The sequence below is a fragment of the Sturnus vulgaris genome, chromosome 15 (assembly GCF_052056855.1).
Source record: "Sturnus vulgaris isolate bStuVul1 chromosome 15, bStuVul1.hap1, whole genome shotgun sequence".
NCBI classification, from domain to species: domain Eukaryota; kingdom Metazoa; phylum Chordata; class Aves; order Passeriformes; family Sturnidae; genus Sturnus; species Sturnus vulgaris.
In genome coordinates this window covers 2,040,704-2,067,212 of record NC_142257.1, presented here as the reverse complement: position 1 = coordinate 2,067,212, position 26,509 = coordinate 2,040,704, and the positions used below count along the sequence as shown (strand labels likewise).

General features: G+C 51.0%; 1 protein-coding gene across 4 annotated transcripts in view; it reads right to left on the bottom strand.

Annotated features, from left to right (window-relative positions):
- Positions 1 to 26,509, bottom strand: part of SH3PXD2B (SH3 and PX domains 2B) — a 68,240-nt gene that overhangs the window by 25,107 nt on the left and 16,624 nt on the right. For all 4 annotated transcript variants that reach the window (XM_088173506.1, XM_088173505.1, XM_014891197.2 and 1 more), the window contains exons 3-5: positions 16,348 to 16,423; positions 8,249 to 8,325; positions 4,793 to 4,884 (exon numbers count right to left, since the gene is read on the bottom strand). In XM_088173506.1, the coding sequence (XP_088029632.1) occupies positions 4,793 to 4,884; positions 8,249 to 8,325; positions 16,348 to 16,423 (245 nt within the window). The remainder of the gene's footprint in view (positions 1 to 4,792; positions 4,885 to 8,248; positions 8,326 to 16,347; positions 16,424 to 26,509) is intronic.

The window sequence follows — 26,509 nt, the reverse complement described above, 5'->3', positions numbered from 1 at the left end:
TGAATGCTTTGACTCAGCAGTGGCTCCGTGCCCAGCCCTTCAGATTTCCCCAGCTTTATTCCAGCACCTCTGCTGTGGTTAAAAGCAGCTCTGAAGTGCAGAAGGGTGGTGGGAGCACACAGCAACCTCCCACCTCAGCATCCTGTGCTGGCCAGACCTGCTGAGAGAGTGGGGAGCAGGAATTTGATGATTTCTCTTCTTTGAAGCTGCAGGGCTCCCATCCAACACTGGGGAGAAAAATCCCACATCCCCCCCCCCAAGATTGCTAACTTTCCAGAGATTTCTTTTTCCACAACCATTTCTCTTCTCCTTTTTCCCTCACTGCTCTTCACGAATTCCTCTGGATTCAGCCTCACTCTGACCCACACTGGGCAGCCCTGTGGGTTGGAAGCAGGGGAGGAATTCCAGCCCAGAGCTGCCTGGACAGGGATCCACATCACAAAAGCCACCAGTTTGAAACCCTGCCACCTCCCTCTGCTCTCCTGCTCCACGTGGTCCCTGCAGGCAGGAGCACACGGGGAAGAGAGGATGAGGAAGGAGGGGATGAGGAAGGGCTTCACCTCCCTCTTGCACCCACCAAATCCCGTCTCAACTCCACCCCTGGCTGTGACATCCTGCCCAGCTGGGAGAAATGTTAGAAAGAAGAGGAATAAAGTCAGAATTGGTGCCTTTCCCTCTCCTCGGGACAGGCTGGGGCTTGGAGAGCAGGTGGGAGGTTGGGAAGGGGCTTGGACCTCAGCTGAGAGGCAGCAGTGACCAGCTGGTGTTGGTCAGCACGGCAGGAAAAGCTGGAGAGCCCTGGCTCAGCCCAGGGCCAGCTCCAGCTCTGGGGAAAACAACTCCAGAGGGGCCTGGAGAGAAATGACTGGGCTGTCCAACTCCTCTTTCCATTCCCAAACACTGCCAGAAACAAGGACTGAATACACAAACTGCAGTTAAACCAGAATTCCACAAACTGCAGTTAAACCAGAGCTCCAAGGACTGCAGTTAAACCACAATTCCACAAACTGCAGTTAAACCAAAATTCCATGAATTGCAGTTAAATCAGAATTCCAAGAACTGCAGTTAAACTAGAATTCCATGAACTGCAGTTAAATCAGAGCTCCATGACTGCATTTAAACCAGAATTCCAAGGCCTGCAGATAAACCAGAGCTCCAAGGACTGCAGTTATACCAGAATTCCATGACTGCATTTAAACCACAATTCCACAAACTGCAGTTAAACCAGAGTTCCATAAACTGCAGTTAAACCAGAGTTCCAAGGCCTGCAGTTAAACCAAAATTCCAAGGACTGCAATTAAACCAGGATTCCATGAACTGCAGTTAAATCAGAATTCCATGACTGCATTTAAACCAGAATTCCAAGGACTGCAGTTAAACCAGAATTCCATGAACTGCAGTTAAACCAGAATTCCATGAGTGCAGTTAAACCAGAATTCCATGAACTGCAGTTAAATCAGAGCTCCATGAGCTGCAGTTAAACCAGAAATACATAAACTGCAGTGAAACCAGAGCTCCATGAATTGTAGTTAAACCAGAATTCCATGAGTGCAGTTAAACCAGAATTCCATGAGTGCAGTGAAACCAGAACTCCAAGAATTGCAGTTAAACCAAAATTCCAAGGCCTGCAGTTAAACCAGAGCTCCATAAACTGCAGTTAAACCAGAGCTCCAAGGACTGCATTTAAACCAAAATTCCAAGGACTGCAATTAAACCAGGATTCCATGAACTGCAATTAAACCAGAATTCCATGAACTGCAGTTAAACCAGAGTTCCAAGGCCTGCAGCCAGCTGTGGCCCCTGGCAGGGTGTGACACCCCAGGGGTGACATCCTGGGTGTGACACCCTGGGGTGACATCCTTGGGTTCAGCCCCACCTGCACCCCGGACAGAACCAGCACAGGGTGGATCCAACAGCACCCACAGCCACGACCCCTCCACTGCCACCAGCTGCCACCCCAGGGGGCAGGGGGTGACCAGAGGTGGCAGCCAGGGAAGGGACAGGGAGCAGGAAGGATCCTATGAGAGCCTTTGTCCCTTCCCTCATTGCCACCCTTCAGCCACCCAGCAAAAAAATCGGTCTTTTCCTTTTTTTTTTCTTTTTTTGTTTTGTGTTGTTTTGGGGTTTTTTTCTGTTTGTTTTTTTTTTTTGTTTTGTTTTGGTTTTTTTTTGTTTTTTTTTTTTTTTGTTGTTGTTGTTTTGGGGGTTTTTTTGGTTTTTTTTGTTTTGTTTTGGGGTTTTTTTGGTTGTTGTTGGTTTGGGGTTTTGTTCGTTTGTTTGTTTGGGGGGGTTTGCTTTTGTTTTTTATTTAGTTTTTGGGTTTTTTCGTGTTTTTTTTTTGTTTTGGGGTTTTTTTTGCTTTTGTTTTTTGGTTTGTTTTATTTTTGGTGGGGTTTTTTTTGTTTTTGGTTTTTTGGTTTGGTTTGGTTTTTTTCCCTTTTTTTTTGTTGTTGTTTTTTAGTTTGTTCTTTTTTTTTTTTTCCTTTCCCCCACTCCATCCATTCATAGCCTGGCTCCCTTTCAAATTCCCAGAGCAAAGTATTTATCTGCTGGATGAAGGATGACATCCAGCCAAAGCCCAGCCACGCCACCACGTCTGAGCACAGCTCCCATCTCGTTAGTGCTGAGCTGGCAGCACTCCAGGCCTCGGGAATGGGCTCCCAACCCCTCCAGAGGAGAGAGTCAAGGACTTTTATTAATTAGCATTTTGAATTGGAGCTAATAAACACCCCTGTGGCGTTTGGAATGGGAGGGGGGACACAACGGGGATGTCCTGGAGATGCTCTAGGGTTGGGCTGCTGGAGGAAAGGGACAAGGGGCACCCACTGAGGGCCTTTGTGCCTGCAGGCCTGAATCTCCAAGGGGAACAGCACATTCTGCATGGAGGGGAGGAGAAAGGAAAGCAGGATATTGTCCATGGAGAGGAGAAAGGAAAGCAGGATATTGTCCATGGAGAGGAGAAAGGAAAGCAGGATATTGTTTATGGGGAGCAGAGAGGGAAGCAGGACATTCTAAATGGAGAGGAGGAGAAAGGAAAGCAGGACATTGTCCATGGAGAGAAGAAAAGGGAGCAGCACATTGTCCATGGAAAGGAGAAGGAAAAGCAGCACAGTGTCCATGGAGAGGAAAAAGGGAGCAGCACAGTGTCCATGGAGAGGAGAAGGAAAAGCAGAACAGTGTCCATGGAGAGCAGAAAGGGAGCAGCACAGTGTCCATTGTCCATGGAAAGGAGGAGAAAGGGAAGCAGCGTGACCATCACTGGATTCAGCAGCACCCACTCGCCCACCCTGCCCTGCAATGGCCAAAAAACTCACCAACACACAGAATTTTGCACCCAGTGCCCCACATCCCAAAACAGCCCCACCCCATAATACCCCTCCTCTGATGTCCCTGCAAGCTCATCTTGTCCTGGTGTCCCTTGTTTGCCCCTGAGCTGAGCCCTCCCTAAAGGATGACATTCCCTAAAGGATGACATTCCCTAAGGGATGACATTCCCTAAAGGATAAACTTCCCTAAAGGATGACCTTTCCTAAAGGATGACATTCCCTGAGGGATGACATTCCCTGAGGGATGACCTTTCCTAAAGGATGACATTCCCTGAGGGATGACCCAGGTTAAGTGGTGAGCAATAGCTGGGCAGGACAGATGGGAGCATCAGTGACAGCAAGCAATTAGTTAATGGGCTCTGGGGCTCTCAGACCAGTCTCGTCAGTGACCAGGAACAATGATGAAATGATGAAATGATGAAATGATGACAGGCCAAGCCAATAGAAACAGGAGCCAAAGGAGGAAAGCAGGGATGGGGGAAGGGGGAATTAAGAGAGGGAATGAAAAGAATAAAAAAAAAGCAGGGAGAAGATGCAGTCCACCCCAGCACTATACTGAGCTGGAGACCTGACAGGGGAGAAAAACAAAATCCCTTTATGTACCTCCACACCCTTCCAATAGAGAATGGTGTCAAATCAATTTATTGCCTTTCCCCTCACAATCCACCAGCCTCCTCCAGTGCCCAGGCTCTGCTGGAGCCGTGTCACACGCAGCAGGGACAGGGAGAGCAGGGAGCAGGGCATGCAGGAGGCTGCTCAGATTTATGCTGCTCGTGATTAGTAAGAGATGGGTGGCTCCTGGCCAGAGCAGCTCATAGTCACAAGACACAGAAGCACTCTGAGTTGTGTAAGGCACACAAGATTCCCTGCAAACCTTCCTGGGCTTGCATGGAGAGGCTCTGGAGCTTTGTTATGGATGGGACTCGTGGATCTGGCTGGGGGAAAAAGCCTTTGCAACGAGGCAGAGGTTGTTGTAAATGTGTGAAGGGAGGGATTTCAGCCTGAGCATGTTCCTGAGATTGGTATTTACAAGTAGAAAGAGGCTCAGGAAGAGACCAACACTTCATGGGGTCCCAGTGAAGTGTTTCCACTTCCCCACTGGAGGAAGAGCTGTCCACCCTGAGCAGCACAGCCCCTCCACGAATGTCCCCAAATCCCACATCTGTCACTCGCAAGGGAATTGCTGCTGGACACCAGAGTCGTGGATATCAGCGAGTCCAAGGCAGTTTGTGTCTCATCACCATCCCAGTTCATATCTCATCATCATCCCAGTTTGTCCCATCACCATCCCAGTTCCTGTCTCACATCATCCCAGTTTGTCTTACTACCATCCTAGTTTGTGTCCCATCATCATCCCAGTTTCTCTCATCATCCCAGTTCATATCTCACCACCATCCCAGTTTGTCCCACACCCTCCCAGTTTGTCTCACACCCTCCCAGCAGTGGCAGCCACCCTCCCCACTCACTCTTTGGGGGGGGTCAGGTCATCAGGCCGTGTCTCGAAGAACTGCAGCACCTCCTCGCACTGGGAGATGTAGGGAGGGAGCTGGATCAGAGCCTGAGGAGCAAACAGAGACACCAGTGATGGGAAACTCCAAAACTGTGCCAGGAGCCCAGGGAGGAGTGCAGGGACTGCAGGGACTGGGACAAGAGTGGCACCCAAAGGGTTCCCAGCACAGGCAGGACAGAACCACAGCAAACCCAGAGAGCCCCAATTCCACCACCCCAGCCTGCTGCAGGTAACACTAAAGGAGGATAAGCTGAGACTGCCCAGGCCTGGCTTAGCCAGCTCCTTTTTTTGGGCAGATGTTGTGTCAGAGCTGAGAGCCACAGGGTGTCCCTCCATTCTCCCAGCTCAGTTTCCCAGTGTGGAGCAGCCATCCTGGGGAAAGGCCGGGCAGTTCACACGTGGCACACTCCCAGTGCCAGCCCAGCACATCCTAAAAATGCTCCCCTGGGCAATGGCAGCTTGGGAAAGGGCAGGGAGAGAAGCAAGGGAGGCAAAAGCACAGACATCAGGGCAGGGGGCTGCTGTGGAATGGCAGGAGATGTAAAATTCCCTCTGCTTCTTTCCCTTCAAGAATCCATTGTAAAAAAGCTTCAACAGTGGGACCTGCAGGGTGAGAGTGGCAGTGGAATAAAGGAGCATTTAAAATCAGGGAGCAGAGCTACAGCCTGACCTGGAGCAGATTTATAACCAGTTTTCTGCATAATTCCCCCTCCCCTCTGTGTTCTGTCCCTGCAGCCTCGTGACAGCAGCATGAGCAAAGCAAACTTCCCCTCATTTCCCTCCTGGAGACAAAGCCACAGCTGCAAAGCCTCGGGGGTGACCACAGACATCAGATGTGGCTCCTGCTTGCCCCAAGTGCTGGCCCCCAAAGCCCTTCCAGGCACTGAGCAGCCAGCACAGCAGACTGTCAGACCACTAATGATGGGCCAGCATCATGTGAGACACAGCAGACAGAAAACCACTCCCTCCATGGCTTTTGGGCCCAGGGAAGGGCTATTCAAATATCAGGTTTTGCATGGATGCCATTCCCATGTGGTACCACTCCCCAGCTCCAGCATCCCATGATCTAAGCGATTTCCCTCGTGCCAAAATCTGGGATTTTGTGGCCTGGAGAAGCCTCTGTGCCCTCTAAAAGCAGGGGAAGATCCCAGAGAACACCCTGTGCTGGAAGGAGGAGAGACAAAGCTCACAGCTCCTTTTCCAGGATGTTTTAAACCAATCCCACCTAGAGCTGAGCCAAGCAGGCCACCCTGCTGTCCTGCTGGCCACAGCTGCTGTGGCCACTACATCAAAACCAGTGGCACAAAGAGCCTGATGTGTGTCCCACCTCTGGGCCTGCCACCCAAAGCTGTGACCTGGGCAGGGCCATCAGGACTCAGTTTTGGCTCATGGTGTTGCAGCCACAGCAAAGTCACCTTCCCCAAAGAGAGGAGAAAGGACCAAAGACAGAGAATCCTTGCTGGATTAAAATCCATTTTGCAGGCAGTGAGAAAGGATTATTCTCCAGCAGCAGTATTTTCAGTGAGCCACCCAAAGTCTTTGGGGTAGAGCATCACCAGTCCTCCATCAACCCCCCTCTAAAAATCCCAAAAATCCCTTAGGCAGGAGGAGGGCAGATCCCACACCACAAGAAAGACTGACAGATGTGGAACACAAAGAGAATGAACTGGGAAGACATTTCAGCCTCTGCTCCCTCTCCTTGCCAATCCCATGGCTGAATTCTCATTTAACTACTCATTGTTTTTACCAGTTGCTCTGATTCCTTCGCTGCTTTTCCTGCACTTTATTTTGAATTTCCAGGTTTTTCAGTGCCACAGGAGCTGGCACAGTGCCCTGTGAAAGCAGTGGATCCCTCCTCGCTCCTCTTCCCTGCTTCCACCCCAAATCTCACCCATCCCCTTTGCAGAGAACAAAGACGCCCAACATCCCTCAGAGGAGATGGCAATAAAGCAGAAACTTCCTCACACGGCTCTCTCCTGCTAATTCCTTGCTGATTTTACATCTCTGCAGCCCCTGGCCAGTCCCACACCCACCTGAGCTCAGCTGCTTTCCGGGTAAGCAGCAGCAGCAGCTCAAGGCCAGGCAGGGAGAGCTCAGAATTCCTGGGTGATGCATTAACGGGAGGAGGAGGAGGAGGAGGAGAGCACAGCTCCCTAAGTGGGTCATATAACATCAGCCATTACGTTCCAGTTGTTAAGTCAAATGGGTTCATTATATTTTATGCCACTAATGGCATCTCTCTGGAAGAGGCAGCTGCAGCATTTTATCACTGAGAGACGTTTTCCTCCCCAAAATTGAATTTACGGGCGCGTCTGTGTGTGTGGCTGACACAGCTCAGTGGCTCGGGAGACAAGGGGCCAAGCAGCACCAGCTTCCCTCAGAGCACACCCTGTACCACATCTCCATCACTCTGCCCCCTCTGCAGAGCTGCCAAGATGCATTTCCTAATCCATCTCCATCCCTGGAGTTGTTATTCCAGCCACGGCATCGCTGCCACGGGCCTGGCTGAGCCCCAAACCCCTGCCACACCTCCCTCACTAAGGGATGGATATTTCACCATTGCCCCATCTTCTCCCATCTGTGGATATATTTCCAACAACATTCAGACTGGATTTTGGAGGTGCCAGTCCTGCCATGGCTGCTACAAGTGTTAATGCACGTCTTTGACATGACCAGACGTGACACACTTGATTTGTGTGAAAATAATTTTTCAGTATTTTGTTTCTCCTGCCAAAAAAAAAAAAAAAAAAGTCTGCCCTAAAATCATAATTTCCCTTCAGCTCAGTTTTACATCCTTCAAGAGTATGGAGCAAACTGTCTCAGCCTTCTCTCTGCTCCAGTAATTTTCTGAGGTTCAAGTCACCTTGCCCTGTTTTTGTAACCAGTAACTGGAGTTTGTTTGGAAGCACCCCACCATCCTACAGCCCCAAGTGCTGTCTGCTACAGAAAACAGGAGGTGTTTTCCCAAGAGATGGGAAAGGAAAGGTTCTGTTTGAGGTTTGAGGAGCTGAGTCCTTCAAACCAAGTCCTGCGTGTGACCATTTCACTCCAAACCTGTGGTGATGGACACAGCCTTGGACCTTGATGGACACAGGTCCTTTCCAGCCCTCCCAGAGCTGGTTCTGCTTTGCAGCTGGAGAAAAGGACAGGAGGAAGGGAAAAAAAAAAAGGAAAAAAACAGCAGCAAGGTGCAAACTGGAGTGGGGCTGGGCACCTTTCTCTCCTGCAAGCCCCCAGCATGAACCAGGAGGAGAGAAAACCTAAACCAAGGTGGGTTTGAACCCAAAAAAGGGACTGACAGTGGGGCTGGCCATGCTGTCAGCAGGGCACACCACGAGATGCTGTCAGCCCAGCAGGATGGAGCTGGATGAGGCTGGGATTGGCCGTGGAGGGGGCGGGGAGCCCCCCTTACCTTGCAGTACTCATCAATGGGGATCAGGCGCTTGACGGCGACGTCGCGGATGTGGCTCCGGCGGAACAGGATCTTCCCTGGAACACAGGAGGGGACACAGAGCCACGTCAGCACAACACAGCTGGGAATCACCCTGCCAGCACCTTATCCCAAAAGCACCACACCCCCAAAAATTCCCATTTTCCTCACACACATGAAATACCTGTCAGAATCGGGCACAGGTAATGGTGGCAAGGACCAAATGTCCCAAGGACATTCCGGGAGAGAGGAGAGGAAACAGTTCCCAGCAAAATGCATCCCCCCGGTCTGTCACCAGTGTGACAATGATGAGGAGCATCCCCTGCTCTGTCACCAGTGTGACAATGGTGAGGAGCATCCCCTGGTCCCTCACCAGTGTGACAATGGTGAGGAGCATCCCCTGCTCTGTACCAGTGTGACAATGGTGAGGAGCATCCCCTGGTCTGTCACAGTGTGACAATGGTGAGGAGCATCCCCTGCTCTGTCACAGTGTGACAATGGTGAGGAGCATCCCCTGCTCTGTCACAGTGTGACAATGGTGAGGAGCAGCCCCTGCTCTGTCACAGTGTGACAATGGTGAGGAGCATCCCCCCAGTCTGTCACCAGTGTGACAATGGTGAGGAGCATCCCCCCAGTCTGTCACCAGTGTGACAATGGTGAGGAGCATCCCCTGCTCTGTACCAGTGTGACAATGATGAGGAGCATCCCCTGCTCTGTCACCAGTGTGACAATGGTGAGGAGCATCCCCTGCTCCTGTACCAGTGTGACAATGACGAGGAGCATCCCCTGGTCCCTCACCAGTGTGACAATGATGAGGAGCATCCCCTGCTCTGTCACCAGTGTGACAATGGTGAGGAGCATCCCCTGCTCCTGTACCAGTGTGACAATGACGAGGAGCATCCCCTGCTCCTGTACCAGTGTGACAATGGTGAGGAGCATCCCCTGCTCTGTACCAGTGTGACAATGACGAGGAGCATCCCCTGGTCCCTCACCAGTGTGACAATGGTGAGGAACATCCCCTGCTCTGTACCAGTGTGACAATGGTGAGGAACATCCCCTGGTCCCTCACCAGTGTGACAATGGTGAGGAACATCCCCTGCTCTGTACCAGTGTGACAATGGTGAGGAGCATCCCCTGCTCTGTACCAGTGTGACAATGGTGAGGAGCAGCCCCCATCAAAGCCTGGCACCTCTCCGTTTGCTGCTCTAGGCTGAACAAAATCCCTGCAAACGCTGGCAGGACATCCCCTGTGCCATTGCCCAGGGTGTGCAGGGTTGGTGTGGGCAGCAGCCAAGCCCAGAGGGTTTTTCCCTGTGCAGCTCCTGGAAGCCACAGTGTCGGGCCTGCAGCTCTGAGTCAGACCTATAGAATTTTCCTTCCTGTCTGGGGTTTATTTTTATTCTCCATTAATGGGATCCTCTGGCCACTCTGTTTCCTCCCCTCTGGCTTATGGTACAGGCCTCTTTCCTTTGAAGCCTAATGAGTCCTAAATGCTTCAAGCTGCTCTCTCAGAGCACAGCTTCTCTGGTTTAACGAGACAAAAGCCATTAGCAGGCAGTGAAACAGATACGTGATCAAAAGGGCTGGGACGTGGCAGGATTTCTGACCACTTCCCAAAGCTCCAGGAGCTGGCACTGCTCTGCAACACAATCACCTGGAAAATTGTGGTTTGGGGGGTTGGTTGGTGATGAAGTTCCCTCGAGTTCCTCCTGGCATCTCCAACACCACAGGAAAGTTTTTTTTTGTGCCTGCTTGGGTTTCCAATCCCATCCTTGAACCCAAGGAGAGCAACGACCCCTTCCTTTATCAAAGGGGTCACCATGGGGTAACCCAGAACCAAACTCCCCTCAGTCCATCCTGCAAACCACAGAGAGCAGGGAAAAAGCACTTGGAGAGTCACCCCATGGCTTTGTCCCTGCTGTGGGTCCTCTCAGGAGCCCTGGAATTACTGAAACCAGGGGCTGGATGCTAGAACAGGACACAGCATTATGTCAATAATTATGTCAATAATAAGGACACAGGATTATGACAATTTTAAATCCAGGGCTGAGTCATTGATCAGAATTTTAAATCCAGGGCTGGGTGATTTATCCCAATTTTAAATTCAGGGCTGAGTCATTGATCAGAATTTGAAATCCAGGGCTGGGTGATTTATCCCAATTTCAATTCCAGGGCTGGGTCACCCCCTGTGCTTCTCCCTGACTTGGCCAGGAGCTGCATCACGGGTGACTCGTGCAAGCTGCCAATGCATTTTTGAAGCAGAGAGGAACTAAAGCCGAGCCAAGCTCAGCTTGCAAAGAGCAAGAACCTTCTGGAGGAGCCAGATCTCTCCCTCCAAAGCTCAGTTAATGCTTTGAAAGAGGAGCACACAGCGAATCCACTCAGAGCCAGCCCCATCCTTGCCCTGCAGTGACAGGGATGGGGTCAGGCCAGGATTGCTCCTCATTTCTGGGCTCTTGGCAGCAGGGCTGGGACACTGATGGGGGAAATGCTCTGCTGTGCAGTGCAATCCTTCTCAAAGCTTGCCAACCAAGAGCCAAATCTGGCAGCCTGTGTGATGGAGTAAAAACAAAACCCCCCCTCTATTCAATATTTTTCTGTTTTGAGGGTGAATAGCCTGGGAACAGAGAATTTGTCTGGAAAGACTGGGAAAAGCACCCAGGCTGCAGCCCTGAGCAATTATTTTCCATCTGACAAGAGAATGATCAAGTTTTCCCCTTTGCATCAGCAATCCCAGTGTGTTTGCTGCCGAGGATTCTGCCTGAATGATGATTGCTAAAAAGATGAATGGATCACACCAGTTCTGCTGGCAGTGGTGAAGAGTGGCTGCTTTGGTTCCAGGTCTGCCAAAATGAAATCACTGATGGGTGGGTAGGTTACAAATGGCTGAAATAATAAGCTCTGGGTGTGGGAATATTGAAATGTTTAACAAACATATGCTAGTGAGTAATAATAAAAAGAATAAGGTTTGGGGGAATAAATTCATCACAAGTGATCTTAAATTAGCCCAGGCACGGAGCATATGAACCAGCAGGAAATCCAGCTCCTCTCTCCATTTGCTCTAAATCTGGTATTTTTCAACAAGGAAGTTTATTTTCTAACAAAAAGCTGACTTTAATCAAAATGCCTAATTAACATAATTGCAGCCCCTTCAGTGCTGCCAAATCCAGCAATAGAAACCCTTGACTTGACAGGCAGGAGGGAGCAGGAAACCACTTTTCTCCTGGAAGGGAAAGGTGGGCAGCCAGCAGGGTCAGGGAGATGCAGCATTTCCCTGGGCAGGTTTTCCTTGGCCCAGACCTAAATCTGGGAACAGCAGAGCCTTTCCCGTGGCCAAAGACAACAAAACACAAGGGAAACTGAGGAGCAGGAGGGGGGCAGAGAGCACAGGAATAACGTGCAAGGGGATGGTTCCCAGCACCTCATTCCCAGCACTCTCTCCCTGAGGATTTTTTGGCTGCTTCCAGAACTGGTGAGGATGCTGGAAATGTCCAAGGAGCAGCCTGGGATAGGGGAGGGTTTAACCATGGCAGGGCTGGGATGAGGTGACCTTTAAGGTCCCTTCCAACCCAAACCATTCCATGGCTCCAGGATTCCAAACTCATTTTTGCCCCTCCCAGCAAGGACCAGGCCCGTGAAGGGAGGCAGCTCTGCTGATAAAAGAGCTTTTCCATGTTTCCCATCAGCTGCAAAGGTCAGTGCTGCTGCAGGCTCCACTTGCCCAGCTTCTCTCTTTTGTCACAATCCCAGGACTCAGAAATAATTAGGTTTTTCTTATTTACATCGATAATGTTATGCATGAGCAATCAGGCTCCATCCCTGCTGGCACCAGGAACTCCCTGGAGCAGGAAATGTGGTAAAATACACTGTCCTTTACACAAACAAAGCTAAGGGAGGACTGAGCATTTATCACCCAGGAATGTGTCCAACAAGTTGATTTTGGAAAAAGACGACTGAGATAAGGCACTAACACACAATGGCTGCCCTGGCTGTGCAAGCACCCACACTCCAGGCTGTGCTGCTTGCTTTTTTTGGACTTTAAAAACCTGTTAATCCCTACAAAAAAAAAAAAAAAAAAAAAAAAAAAAAAAAAGAGAAGCTCTGCTGAAGGTATTCTGTCTGGCCATGAAAATTCCTCTGGTGCCAGAAAGGATCTGTTCTCCCAGGAGTGGAAGAACCAAACTCCTCTGTGCTTAATCAAGGTTGGTTTGATTGACCCAGAGCAAAAATTGATGGAGCAGCTCCCAAAGAGGGGCTGGGAAAAAAAAAAAAGGGGCAGCTTGGCTTTCACTGCCTTTACTGGGATTGAAAAGTGTCAGGAAATGTTGGGGAAAAGGCTGATAAGGAATTTGGGTGTCCAGCAGTGTGAGACAGAGCAGGCAGGCCACAGGAGGTGTAAATCCCTCCAAACAAACAAAAACAGGGAAACAGGGCTCTGCAAATTGTTCCCTCCTGTGGGAATTCTCCAGGCAGAGCTGGAGTTATAGTGGGAGCAAGGAGCTGGGGGGAAAAAAAAAACAACAACAACAACAACAACAACAACAAAAAAAAAAAAAAAAAAAAAAAAAAAAAAAAAAAAAAAAAAAAAAAAAAAGCAGAGGGACCTCAAGCAGCAAAATTGTGGAGCCAAAAGCTGGATCTGAAGTGAGTTGAGAAGCTCAAACATCCCCCTGGGCATCCCAGCTGTGCAGCAAGGCAGGGATTCCAGGAGTGGAAAAGCAGCTGAGCCTCCTGCTTCACCCTGCAGGACTGCCCCCACCCCACAGCCTCGGAAAGAATTCACTTCTCTGCACCTTTCAAATCACATCCAGATTTTCCCTGGCACGGGTTCCAAACTCTCTTCAGAGAGAGAGAAAAAAAAAAAAAAAAAAAAAAAAAAGGCAGCCCTGAATGTACACATAATTAATCCCAGCCCCTGGAGCAGCCAGCTATTCCTGGGATGGGGGATCAGGAATGGGAGATGGTGTTTGCAGGAGTCCTGCACTCAGCATTGCTCTGTGCAGGGGTTCAGCCAGCCTGGGACTGCCCTCCCAACCTGCCAGAGCAGAGATCCCATCTCAACAGAGCAGAAAATTACAATGAGGAGCCTTGTCCCATCTCCAGCTCACAGGAAGATGCATCAGGACTGAGCCAAGTCAGGTACCACAGCTGGAAAATGTGTGAGTTTTCCCCCACTGCCTTCACAGAGGTTTTGTGGGGTGCTAAAGCACCCTCACAGTTGTTCTGGGAGAAAAAACCCAAGTTTTTGGGTGGCACTGATGCCCACACCCAGCAGGTTGATGGGCTGGGAAGGGAGCAGAAAGGAGGCCTAAAAAAGATTAATTAATTCTGGTTTTAAAAATGACCTCCCCAAGACCCCTTTTCTCCTACTCCCTTCTTGGGAATTCACTCCTGTCCACAGCTAAATCTTCCTAAAAAGCAATTTTACAGCCAAAGTGAGCTCAGCCTCAGGCAACCCCTCCTTGCTGAGGCTCACGTTTCCAACGAGGCAGCAAAACTGGCCAGGATCTGCTGGGGCTGCAGAGTTTGGAAAGCTCCACGTTCCTTAAGAAAAAAAAAAGCTAAAAAAAAAAAAAAAAAAAAGCTAAAAAAGCGAAAAAAGCTGTTTCCTGAAGGATCTGGCACAGCCCTCCCCAGCAGGCCCAGCTGAGCTCTTTTGTTTTCTCAGCTCCATCTTTGCTGGGGTCTCCACGCTGTCACATCCCAGCCAGGGAGGGTGGAAATTCCAGCTGGGCACCAGCAGGGCTCTGCTCCTCTCCAGCTGTGCCAGGGCCACGGGCTGGCTGCTGCCACAGCACCACCAAAAAAAAAAAAAAAAAAAACCCAAAAAAACCCTGCCAAGGGCTCCAGGCCAGCTCAGAGAGCTCCAAGAGCATTTCAAACTCCCCTTGTGTGGCAGCAGAGATTTCCAGGCACGGGGCAGGAGCACTGCCAGGAAAATCCAAACCCCAGCAGGCTCTGGAAGGGACAATTCCTGGCCCCAAAACTCAAGGGCTCTGCTTTGGAGGACCCAGCTCTGGCTCCACAAGAGCTGAGTGGGCTGAAGGATTTGCACTTAAAAAAGTCCCTTCTGATCGTATCAAAGAGCTGCTTCAAGAGGCCAGAGTCTGCAGAAATTTCCCATAAAAAGTCAAATCCTCAAGGCCACAGCTCACAAAACGAGGCAGCACGAAGCAAGCAGAGTTCCTGTGGGCTGGCTGTTGTCATGTGGGGTAATCCTGGAATTCTTTCCCATTCCAGGGAAGCAGCCTGACAGACAGAGCTGACAGACAGAGCTCACAGACTGACCCAGGACACCTTCCCAGGTCGTGGTGGTGACCCTGAGCTTGGGACACTCCAGGGTTCGCTAAGGAAGCCAAAGTTGCATTTTTGGGAACTGGCCACAACTCCTGATGCTGCTCTGCGAGGGGTTCCCAGAAAGCAGAGCACTTGCAGGAAAACACTGCAGCCAAATCTCCCCTGCTGTAATGAAATTCAGATGCTCAGAATGGGATTGGGAACAAACTCCAGTATTCCCAGAAGCTGGACACAATCAAAACCCCAGCAATTCTAGGGAGACAGAAGCACATTTTTGCAGGAAAACAATCCCAGGCTACCTGGCTGAGCTCACCTGGGTGGCCCCTGGGCTGAGAGACAAAGCTGGGCTTCAGCTGTACCAAAACTTGCTGTCACCCCAAACTGGGAAAGCCAAGAACTGCTCCAGGAAGGAATCAGCCTCCAGCACAGCCAGCAAATATTAAAAGAGCCAGGTGAAATTGTCTTTCAGAAGCAGAGCTTGCCCTCCCTGTCACTGGGGAGGGTCTGGCTCACTGAAGGGCTCCAGGGAAAGGCAGCAGCTCCTGGCTGCTCCAGGAGGGCAAAAGCACCACGATCCCAACTCCAAGAACACAATTTCCCCGAAGCACAGGGCTCCTGCAGCTTTCCCAGCTTTTATTTCCCAGCAATTTCCACCCCCTTTTTTTTCCCGCAGTGGAAATCCCAGTGACACGTTTCTGAGCAAAGGGAAACTATTCCAACACCAAGGAGAAACAAATATTGGTGAGTGTGAGCAGCACAGCTCCCACCAGGCTTCCCTTCCCAAAACAGCAGCGTTTTGGTGGGAATTTTCTGCAAGTGCAGCACAGCCAAAGCACAACTCCAATTTTTCCAAGTGATGCCCTTTGCCAGTTTGGCTTCCATCTCTCCCTGCTGGCAGGAGCACTTGTACAGCAAGGGCTTTTCTGCTCTAAATCAGGTGAGCTTTGCTTTTGCTGATGTTACAATGCCAGAATCACAAACCCAGACCAGATTCTCTTGCTCAGAAAGGGGTGGAAATGATTTTTTTCTTTTTTTTTTTTTTTCCTTCACAGCACTCAGAAAAAAAGCAAAGCCCATAAAGGCCTTTATGTTTCTAGAAGAGCCAGGAGGCAGAGCACAGCACAAAGGGCTGCACTAAGCAGACCTGACAGCCACTGGAAATGATTATGGTGCCGTGACATTCCTAAATATCCTCATTAGCTACTCAGGGGTGGGGGCAAAGACAACTCTGTGGTCAAACAGATTCCCTGCAGGCTGCTTGTTTTCCCAAGGCATATCAGGGTTCTTTTTTTATCCCCCCACAGCAGCAGCCACCAGCAATCCCCCCCAGCACAAAGTGCCACGGATTATCTCATCAGTTCTTTGGGCATGAAACCACTGGTGCTGGGCATGCCAGGGCACAGAAATCCTGGTTTTGAGCAGCCACTCCCAAACACCACGGGAATCTGTCCCTCAGCTGGAATCCCATTGTTCTTTCCTTCTCTCTGGATGTCCCCTGGAGCTGCCCAGGGCAGGGAAAGCAATTTTGGGGAGTCTCACACCCACCCTGTGCCGTGCCTGTGGGGTTCTTGGTCTTCCAGTGCAGAATTCTGGAGGGGTTTAACCCTCCCTGGGAACACTGCTAACAAATCCAGAGGTTTTAAAGGACGTGCTGCAGGCCAAGAACTCGCTGTAGCTCAGATAGTTCAGCAGATAAAAGTTAAATTATGTGTGTGCTCCCACACAGACTGGGAAAAAAACAGTGCCAAAACCTGCGTGGATTTTTGTGGAGCCCCCTCTCCTACCTGGCAGAAAGGGGATGATCCTTTGCTTGGGATCCTTCTGGCCTCCTTCCATGGGGAACTTGTCCAGCATCTGCATCTAGAAAAGGAAAATGCAAGAGAGGTGAGGGAAGGCAGAGCACAAAGCCACTGTGCCCAAGAGGGGACGGAGCAGGAGAGGAGACAGAACATGCCCAGAGATTTCCAACCATTCCCTCCTTTGGAAAGGAGGGAGATGCAAACCCTCCCTTGCTTTCCCTAGGGAATGGATCTGAAGGGTCTCCCAGGATTTCTGCAGCTCCCTGGTCCCCAGGGTACTGAAATGGGTCTGACTGTCTCTGCTCTATAAATAATTCAGCATTTATGGAAAAAAAAATTCAGCATTTATGGAAGCTCTGGAGTGTCCTGGGCACCTGGAAAGTCAATTCAGCCCTCTGCAGCCCTGCCATGCAGTATTTGCACTTTTTTTTCCTTAGATCTTTAGACACTGGGATAAATTATTGAGGTTTGGTGCAGAGGGGACAGACAGAAGGAGGTATTTTCTCCTAAATGAGAAGAAATTAAAAACTCCCCCAAGAGTCCCAAAGACAACAGGAAAACCAGAAAGAGCTCTCAGAGTGAAAACAACTCAGAACCAGGGTGTTCACAGCTGCTTCTCCAAACTACTGGGAGGAGTTGGTAAGGGAGAAAATGTCCCCAGACCTGGGGACAGCTTGTTTGTGGAGACAAATCTGACTTTCCTCTCAGCTTATCCACGGGAGCCAGTTTGGGAGAGCAGATCCACAGAAACCCAGCCTGGGGCTGAGGGCTCCTCCAGAGCACCACACACATAAAAAAACACGAATGAGAGTGGAAAAGATCAGCTCCAGACCCAAGGGATGGCACCAGACACAAGGAAAAGCTGGCAGGGCTCCAGGTTTGGAGGTTCCCTGTGTCCTGATTCTGCAGGATGGGGATGCAGCACAGGTTGTCACTCTGCTCTTAAAGCCAAAGAAAGCAGCCCCAGCTCTGGAAAAGGGATGGGAAAAGGAAAAAAACTACAAACCCCACGGGAGGGACACAGGGACAGGCAGCAGAAGATGATGTGCAGCTTCCAGTGCCAGATTTTTTGGCAGAGCAGCCTTTTCCCAGGCAGGCAGGCAGGCAGGCACAGGAGCTGTGGCAGGGAGGAGGTTGGCATTGGAGGGGGGGGAGACTCTCACAAACCCTCCTGGCTGCAATCCAAGCTCCAAACTGCTCACATCACATTCCCAAAAGGGGCCAGGGAGATGGGCAGGAGAGCTGCAGACAGACACAAAACATGGGAGAGCACAGAGGGGCCAAGTCTTGCACTCAGCCAGCTCAGGGAGAAAAATGCAGGAAAAAAACCAAAAAACAACAAACCACCCCAGCGACAATTAATCTATTGTTTCTCCCTTTCCAAGATTATTCTCAAGTATCTGTGACAGAGAAGGAAAAAGAAAAAGGTTGGAGTGGATGCTTTTTGAAGGATTTTGGGGTCTTTAATGACGTGGGAAGCTGTTGTATCCCAATTTTTACTGAGCCCTTTGCAGCAGGGAGAGGGATCACAGCTTCCCACACCCTGGAGCCAGGAGTGGGGCACAGAAACCCAAGTGGGGTATCCAGGCCAGGCTTCCCACACCAGCACAGGGCACATTTATCCACATTTATCCACATTTATCTACATTTATCTACATTTATCTCCACCACCAACTAATCTTATCAGCGAGCTGTTTTCCTTAGCCAGGAATGTCTGGGCAGTGAGTCTGGAGTGAGGCACAGTGTGAGAACTCCCTGTCCCCATCCTGAGCTGCCCATTAACAGGAAAATACAGGGAAAAAAAAAGAAACCAAAATAAACCAAGATAACACCCCCCAGGGATGGGCAGCCCTTGAAAAGCAGCTTTGTACCAACAGCCCTCACACTGGCAGAGAGCTGCTTCAGCAACGGGAAACTCCCAAGATAAAATCCTAATTAGAGCAATTAAGAGTGCTGCAGGGGATCCTAGGGAGAGGGGAATGTCCCTGCCCGGCAGGATTCCCGGTGAGCAGAGGGCTTTGCCCAAAAAGGAGCTGAAGGAGCAGTGCCAGAGGGTTTTACATGTCACCATGCAGAGACAGGGTGACCCCAGGGACCTGGAGAGGGCCCCGGGTGTCACAGCCTGCAAGCAGGACGTGTCACTTCCCAGCTGGAAAAAGCTTGGAGAAATCACTGCCAAAAAAACCCCACAAGTGCCAGCAGGTAACAAAGGTGAGCCATGCTTTGCTCCTGCTCTGGTTTCCACAATGCACTGGAAGGGTTTTTTTCCCCTTTTCAAGAGGATTTGTTGCATGAGACAAGAGGAATGGGCAGGAACTGATGCTCAGAAAGTTCCACCTGAACACAGGGAAGAAATTCTTCCCTGCTGAGTGCCCAGCCCTGAGCAGATCCCACAGAGGGGATGGAATCTCCTCCCTGGGGATATCCCAGAGCTGCTGTGCCCTGGGATGGAGCAGGGAGGTGACACCAGTGACCCTCTGTGCTCCCTTCCAGCCTGACCCATCCTGGGATTCTGGGATTGCCAGCTTTTGACACCACTCGAAGGGAAAAGGGGAGAAAAAAAAAAAAAAAAAAAAAAAAAGAGTTCAACAAGAGGCTTCCCAGTCTGGCAGAATCACAAGAGACTCTTTGTGAGAGCAGCAGCAGGGGAAGGCTGGGGGAAGGCACAGACAGCACAAAAGCAGCTGCCAGGGAGCAGAGATGGGGCTGCTCTCATCCCACACCCCCCAGCTCCCCACAGCCCGTCCCTGGGGAGCAGGGAATGCCACAAGCACAGCCTGTGTGTCCTGCACCCCACAGGGGACATTCCCTGCACTGCTCCCCCTGACCCCACTGCCCAGCAGCCAGGGGAGCAGGGCTGATCCAAACTGGGGTCACCAGGGTCCAAACTGGGCTCACCAGGATCCAAACTGGGGTCACCAGGGTCCAAACTGGGCTCACCAGGGTCCAAACTGGGGTCACCAGGATCCAGAATGGGCTCACCAGAGTCCAAACTGGGATCCTCAGTGTCCAAACTGGGATCCCCAGGGTCCAAATTGGAGTCCCTAGTGTCCAGACTGGGGTCCCCAGGGTCCAAACTGGAGTCCCCAGTGTCCAGACTGGGCTCACCAGGGTCCAAATTGGAGTCCCTAGTGTCCAGATTGGGGTCCCCAGGGTCCAAACTGGGATTCCCAGGGTCCAAACTGGGATTACAAGTGTCCAAACTGGAGTCCTCAGTGTCTAGACTGGGGTCCCCAGAGTCCAAACTGGGCTCACCAGGATCCAAACTGGGATCCCCAGTGTCCAAACTGGGGTCCCCAGAGTCCAAACTGGGATCCCCAGTGTCCAAACTGGGGTCCCCAGAGTCCAAACTGGGATCCCCAGGGTCCAAACTGGGGTCCCCAGTGTGTCACAGGTGCCCAGGTGAGGTGGGAAAGGGACCCAGGTCCTGCCATCCGTGCCAGGGTGGGAGCACCGTGGGGACAGCAGGGACACAGCTGCAGGCTGGGAATCAGGGACTGCTCCAAGTGTTCCTGCAGATCCAAACACTGGAATCAGCTGCTCTGGGAAATCTCTGCCAGCAACAATCTGGGAAAGGAACATCTGGCAGCCCCTGATGTTTAGTCTCTTTGAGCTCCTACAAGAGGCACCTTCCCTGCAGCCTCAAGGGCTGGCTGAACAAACAGGGGGTGGAAAAAAAAACCCCACAGCAGCCCACAAGACAGAAGGATTAACAAAGAGATCCCAAAAGTGGGGATGTCAGTCCTGGGGAAGGGCTCCAGTGGTGCCACATCAGCCCCATTCTGTGGTCCAGGGGTGTTCACACAACTGAGCAGTGTGAGGAGTTCCAGTGCATTTCACACACACCAGGAGAGGCAATCCCGACCTCCCCAGCACCAGGAAATGGCATCACACAGGCTGGATTGTGAAAACCTCATGGAAAACTTGAAGCATGGCTCAGCAATCGACCAAAAAAAAAAAAAAAAAAACTGAGTTGGAGGGGGTAAAAAAATTTTAAAAAAAAAAAGGGCCACACAACTCGTCAGCAGAGAAGTTTCCTGTGAAATCACAGGAAGCATCAGGCACACACTGGTGCCTGTGAACAGCTGCTGAGGACACACCACGGGCACCCCAGGACTGAGCCAGCACCAGCTCTGGGTCACCCCCATAAAGCACAGGGGACAAAGCCAGGGAGCTGGGGGGGCTCTGAGGACGTGGCAGCTTCACATCTCCAGGTTTGGGCAGGGTACAACTGAGCCCACAAAGCTTCCACTGCCCGGGGCAGGAGATCTTTCCTGCCTGAGCACTCCCAGAATCTCAATTCCACAGAATCCCAGCCTGGTTTGGGTTGGGAGGGACCTTAAAGCTCACCCAGTGCCACCCCTGCCATGGCAGGGACACCTCCCACTGCCCCAGGCTGCTCCAGCCTGGCCTTGGGCACTGCCAGGGATCCAGGGACAGCCAGAGCTTCTCTGGGAAATGTGCCAGGGCCTGCCCACCCTGCCAGGGAACAATTCCTTCCCAAAATCCCATCTCAAGCTGCTCCCTGTCAGTTTGAAGCCATTCCATTGGTGTCGAGCCCTGAAAGTCACTTTTCTCATTACACTTCTTCCCTAATCCATTCCCCATTTATAATTTCTGGTAATTGCAGCCTCTGTTTGGCACTGGGGTGGCTGCAGGGATGATCCCAGAAAGGAGCAGAGCACGAAGCCCCCAAAGCCCTGCACCCCTAACCCAGCTGTGGGAATGACCCCCAGTGACAAACGTGGGGACAGAGCAGCAATACCCGGGGTTCTGCTGGTCTGAGCCACTTCCTCTTCCCCATCCCAGCCATGGGAACATCCCTGCAGCACAGCTGGGGCTGTGTCACACAGGATGGATCCCTGGGAACAACCCTGGGAAGAGCTGGTGCCAAAATCCACAGAGTCATCGCTGGAGATGCCACAGCCGTCAGGAAATCTGCACAGAGGAGTCGTGCTCACCCACATCCCCCTCTCCAGCATCCCAAAATATCTCAAAACAGCATCTCCCCAAGTGCTAGGAAGGTTGGGAATGCATAAGATTTTAGTTTTGTTGTGGAAATGAAAACAGCGTGGAGGAACAGCAACAAATCTGCCCCATTTCACGAGGGACAGGGACAGGGACAGGGACAGGGACAGGGCTGTGCTCACAGCTCCCCCCAGATCCAGTTTCACACCTCACACGCTGCTTCACACCCAGAGCCAACCCCCCTGAAACATTTCAGGGTCACAGAGAGGCTCCAAAACCTCAACCTGTGCCCAGCTGCTCCCCAGGCAGCTCCTGATCTGATTCCTCCTCCACCCTCCCTTCCCCAAACCCTCCCCTACTCAGGATGAGCAGTGTGCATTCCTTCCCTGGGATTAATAGCCACGTTTAGACCTGTGACAGGCCCAGACATGATGGGACAGAGGAGGAGGCAGGGTCTGAGTGGGGCTAAACTCAGCAACAGCAACCTCATGACCTTCTTGCATCACAATTCTTGCTAAGCATCGATTTCCCCTTCTGTTCCCCTCTTTTCCCATCTATTTCCCTTCTTTTCCCATCTATTTTCCCATTTATTTCCCTTCTGTTCCCCTCTTTTCCCATCTATTTTCCCATCTTCTATTTCCCCTTCTGTTCCCATCTTTTCCCATTTATTTCCCATCTTTTCCCATCGATTTCCCCTTTTCTTCTCCTCCTTTCCCATTATCTATTTCCCTTCTGTTCCCCTCTTTTCCCGTCTATTTCCCCTCTTTCCCCCTCTATTTCCCATCTTTTCCCATCTATTTTCCCATCTATTTCCCCTTCTGTTCCCCTCCAAGTGTCACCTCACCACAGGGACACAAAAAGGGAAATTCTGGGAAGCCTCTGGCCAAATTCACTGCCTGCTAAAAACCCAGCACAGTTCTGGGTTCAGAAAAGGGCAAAGCTGTCATCCCCCCCAAATGGGAACCTCAGAGCTCCTGGGAACCTTCCAAGGGGACTTTTTTATTTCCTGTAGCTGGGAGGGGAACTGGAAAAATGCTGATTTGCCCAGAAGAAAGATCAGCAGGTGAGGATTCATTACAATTAACGTTTCAATGTGAACTGCTGAAATTAAAAGGCCTTTTTTTTTTTTTTTAATGTTTTAAGCGACTCATCAAGGAGAAAGCTTTTCTTAAGAATATTAATAGTGAAAAAAAAAAACCAAGAGAATGTTTTATACAGGCTGAACTGAGCTTTCCTTGCTCAAATTTAAACACTGACTCTCCTCCCCTTTGGAGGAGCTTCCCAGCTGGTTTAGCTCTTTACGTGGCTGAGCACAGAAACTTCTTTAGGGCAGTCAAAAAAATATGGGATTGCAAAGTTCTGTTGACTGAGATGGGGTGAGAACTCCGAGATTTTGGATCCCCTGGCAGTTTCCACAGCCCAGGGGCAGCACAGGGGCAATGCCTGCTGCCAGCAGTGGCTCCAAGGGCAGAAATCCTCAGACAGGGAGGGAGAACCACGATTTCATTTGCTAAAAATCATTTCCTCCATTTTTCCAGCAAAAAAAAAATAAAAAAATTCCCAAATCAATCTGGAGCTGCAAGGTTGAGCTCCTCAGCATCACCACGATGCTCTGCAGTGCCCAGGGCAAGAGTGAAGTTGCACAGAAAAGTTGAAGAACCTGAATTTGAGCCTTCAGCACAAAGATCTCACCTCCATCCACCTCCTTCTCCTCATTCCTGACTCTCCAGGAATTCCAAGCTGTTTTTTCTGCCACTTTGGGGCAGGGGATCAGTCCCAGAAGAGTCTCAAATGTTCTTTTTTAACACCCAAACTCCTCACTGAGGGAGGTATTCCTCAAAATCTGCTACAACAACTCATTTTCTTCCTCTCCAGAAATGCCAAGTACCAGCCCATGGCTGTTGGTAAAGGATCAGAGGAAAATGGGAGAGCACAAGGAATTCTCCACAAATTACACAACAGCACCTTGTGTGCTGAAAAACACCTGGTTTGGCTAATTTACCTTGGTGAAAAATGGCATCCAAGTGAAACCCTAAACGTTCAGTCAAAGGCAGTATTAAAACAATCAATTCACCTCCCTTAATTACACCTCCAAGATCTGATTTCCACGCTGCCAGGTGAAGACAGCCACAAATCTCATTTATAATTCACTACTCAGGGACTCACCCCTCCTGCAAAGGCCTCAAAGTGTGGCCCCAGCAAGGCAGAAAGGCTCGGGGAGGTGCAGTTGTGACAGGGAAGGTGCTGGGTGTCCCCATGCCACCAAAACCCATTTTTGACGTGGGTTATTGCTCACTTTGCACCCCCAGAAATGACCAGAACGTGGAAGTCACCACAGCAGGGTGTGGGGCAGCACCCTGGGGATGGGAAGAAGGAAAACCCTGGAGTCAGCATGGCACCACAGAGCCCTGCAGCATCCACCCACTTTTAGCCTTTTCCTGGCTAAAAAGGTTCCCTCCCCACTGGAAGCTGTGGATCCCAGGGGAAAGGCAAATCCTGAGCTCTCCCCTCATCCAGCTGGGGGATCCAGCCTTCCTCACACCCAGGAAAAGCCTGTGCTGCATCCCAGTGATGGGAAGGAGGAGACAGGCAGGGCTCAGGGCATGCTGGATAATGGGAAGTAAGGAACGAGGAGCATCACTTGTTGGATGGAGCAAAACCTGAGGTTAAATTGTTCCCCTGTGCCCAGGCCCCCTGCAGAGGCTCACAGACCCCAAACTGCCAGAAATCCCTCACCAAAAGCACAGGGGCAGTGATTTAGAGCCTGGTAGCCCTGTGAGAACCTGATGTCACCCCCTGGAAGGGATGGGAAAGGAGAGGGGAATCAGGAGTGTGGGGAAACTCCTTCAGCTTCATCACCTTCCCCTGCAGGACAAGCCCAGCTGTTATTTCTGTGTCCCAGTCCCCACCCAGCTGCACAGATCCACTCCCTGGCTGCCCAGGGTGGGTGCTCAGAGCAGTCTGAGCTGGACCAGGAGGATTTAACAATAGAAACAGGTCCTGGCCATTGCACTCAAAATCCCCCACTCTGAGACACAGCTCTCCTTCACACTGATTTACTGCTCTCCGTCCTCAGCTTCTCCCCAGGCAGCATCAATCAGCTTGAAACTGGTTCATTTTGGATCCAGGGCTGCTGCCACATGATATAAATTGCGGGTCTTTCCACCGGCAAAGTGGCTGTGTTAGATTGATTAAAAGCACACGGAGACGCTGGGTCTCACGTCAGCCCAGACCCAAAAAACCTCCCCAAAGCCCCCAGGGCACAGGGAGGCACCTCCCCAGGGACAGACCCCATGGCAGGGGCAGGAGAGGGGTCACCAGGGCCCTGGCAGGAAGGAGGAGCTGAATTTCCAGAGCTTTTGCAAGAATAAAGAGCTGGGGAGTGGAAGGGCATCAGCTCACCCCTGGCTCAGGGAAGAGAGGAAACAGGAAAATCTTTAACCATTGCATTATCCCAACTCTGCCCCCCAAAAATCCACACTGGATTGTCAGCACCTCAGCTCCATCCCCAGGGGACAGAACTTTTCTCCCTCCCATCCTTTTGGCTCCGTGGGTTTCACTCAGGCTCCCTCCCAGCTCAGACCCTGCCGAGTTTCCCCTGGGATGTGCTGTCTCCTGCAGCTGCTCTGCCAAGTTTCCAGAGGGAAGGAGAGCAGGGCTGCCAGGAGGGATGAATGGACAGAGAACAGGCTCAGGAGCCAGCCCTGCTTTGCCTTGGGTGCAGCTGGGAACAAAGGGAATCCGGAGGGAATTGGTGGAGATGGACTCACAACAAACAGAGTGGCACACTCAGAGCAGAACGAGAGGGAGAGGAGCTTGGAATAAACCAGGAGCCCTGGAGTGCTGTTCCCAAACTGGAATAAACCATAGAGTGCCATTCCCAGCCTGGAATAAACCATGGAGTGCTGTTCCCAAACTGGAATAAACCAAGAATTGCTGTTCCCAGCCTGGAATAAACCATGGAGTGCTGTTCCCAACATGGAATAAGCCACTGGGTACTGTCCCCAACCTGGAATAAATCAAGAATTACTGTTCTCAGTCTGGAATAAGCCACTGGGTGCTGTTCCCAATCTGGAATAAGCCATAGGGTGCTGTTTCCAACCTGGAATAAACCAAGAATTGCTTTTCCCATCCTGGAATAAACCATGGAGTGCTGTTCCCAACATGGACTAAGCCACTGGGTGCAGTTTCCAACCTGGAATAAACCATTGGATGCTGTTCCCAGTCTGGAATAAGCCACTGGGTGCTGTTCCCAGCACTGCTGGACACAGGTTTTAGCCCCAGGCACTGAAGGTGATGTCCCCTGTGGACACACTGCCCAGCACTGCTGCGTGTCCCTGCTGTGTGCTGGCCTGGGAATGCTCACCCAGCAGCACTGCAGGGAATCCAGGCTGCTGATTCCCAGGGGCAGGCCCAGAAAGATTCCCTTTGGCTGCCAGGCACGGAGGGGGTGCCAGCTCCAGCCCCTGCTCAGTCCCTGAGCTGCCCCTGGCACGCTCAGGAATGCACCAGCTGCTGCTGCCAAAGGCTGGAACGCTATAAATGGGAGACATTTGGAGAGACAAAACACGAAGGAGCCAACTTTTAACTGGGCTGGAGTGCATTGGACTGTGCATGTTCTTGGTGGAGAGTGATGAAGGTCTTTGATGCACTGCTGGAAAAATACTGGCTTTTCCTTCTGCAAACAGAAGGAGCCCTTATTTAATGGAAAGTGTTCCTCCTCCTGAGTTCCAGGATGGGAATTCACTATTCCTACACTTGTGCCTGTGGGGTTTGAGCTCGTGGCTCTGGGTGCAGCCAGGGCACAGAGGACTGTGCAGTTGCTGATGCTTTGTAGCTGGAGGAAGCTGTGGGTTTTTCCCCTGTCCTGCCTTTCCTGATCCAACTGCCTGAGAGCAAGATCCTGCTGATTTATTTTTGTGGGAGGGTGAAACCACGAAGTTCATTGTGTACACAACTGCTCAGAATTTTGCTGAACTCCATAAACCCTGGAGGGGGAAAAAAAAAATAAAAAAATCTCCAAAGTGTTGAAATAAGATTCCTGTTACGAAAGCACTACTGAGAGAGCCCTGTTTACCATCCCTGGACACACAAAACCAAGCAGCTCCTGCAGCCACAGCCTGGCTGAGCTCCCTCAGGACTTGGCCATCAAAGAGGCTGCCCAGAGCAGGAATGATCC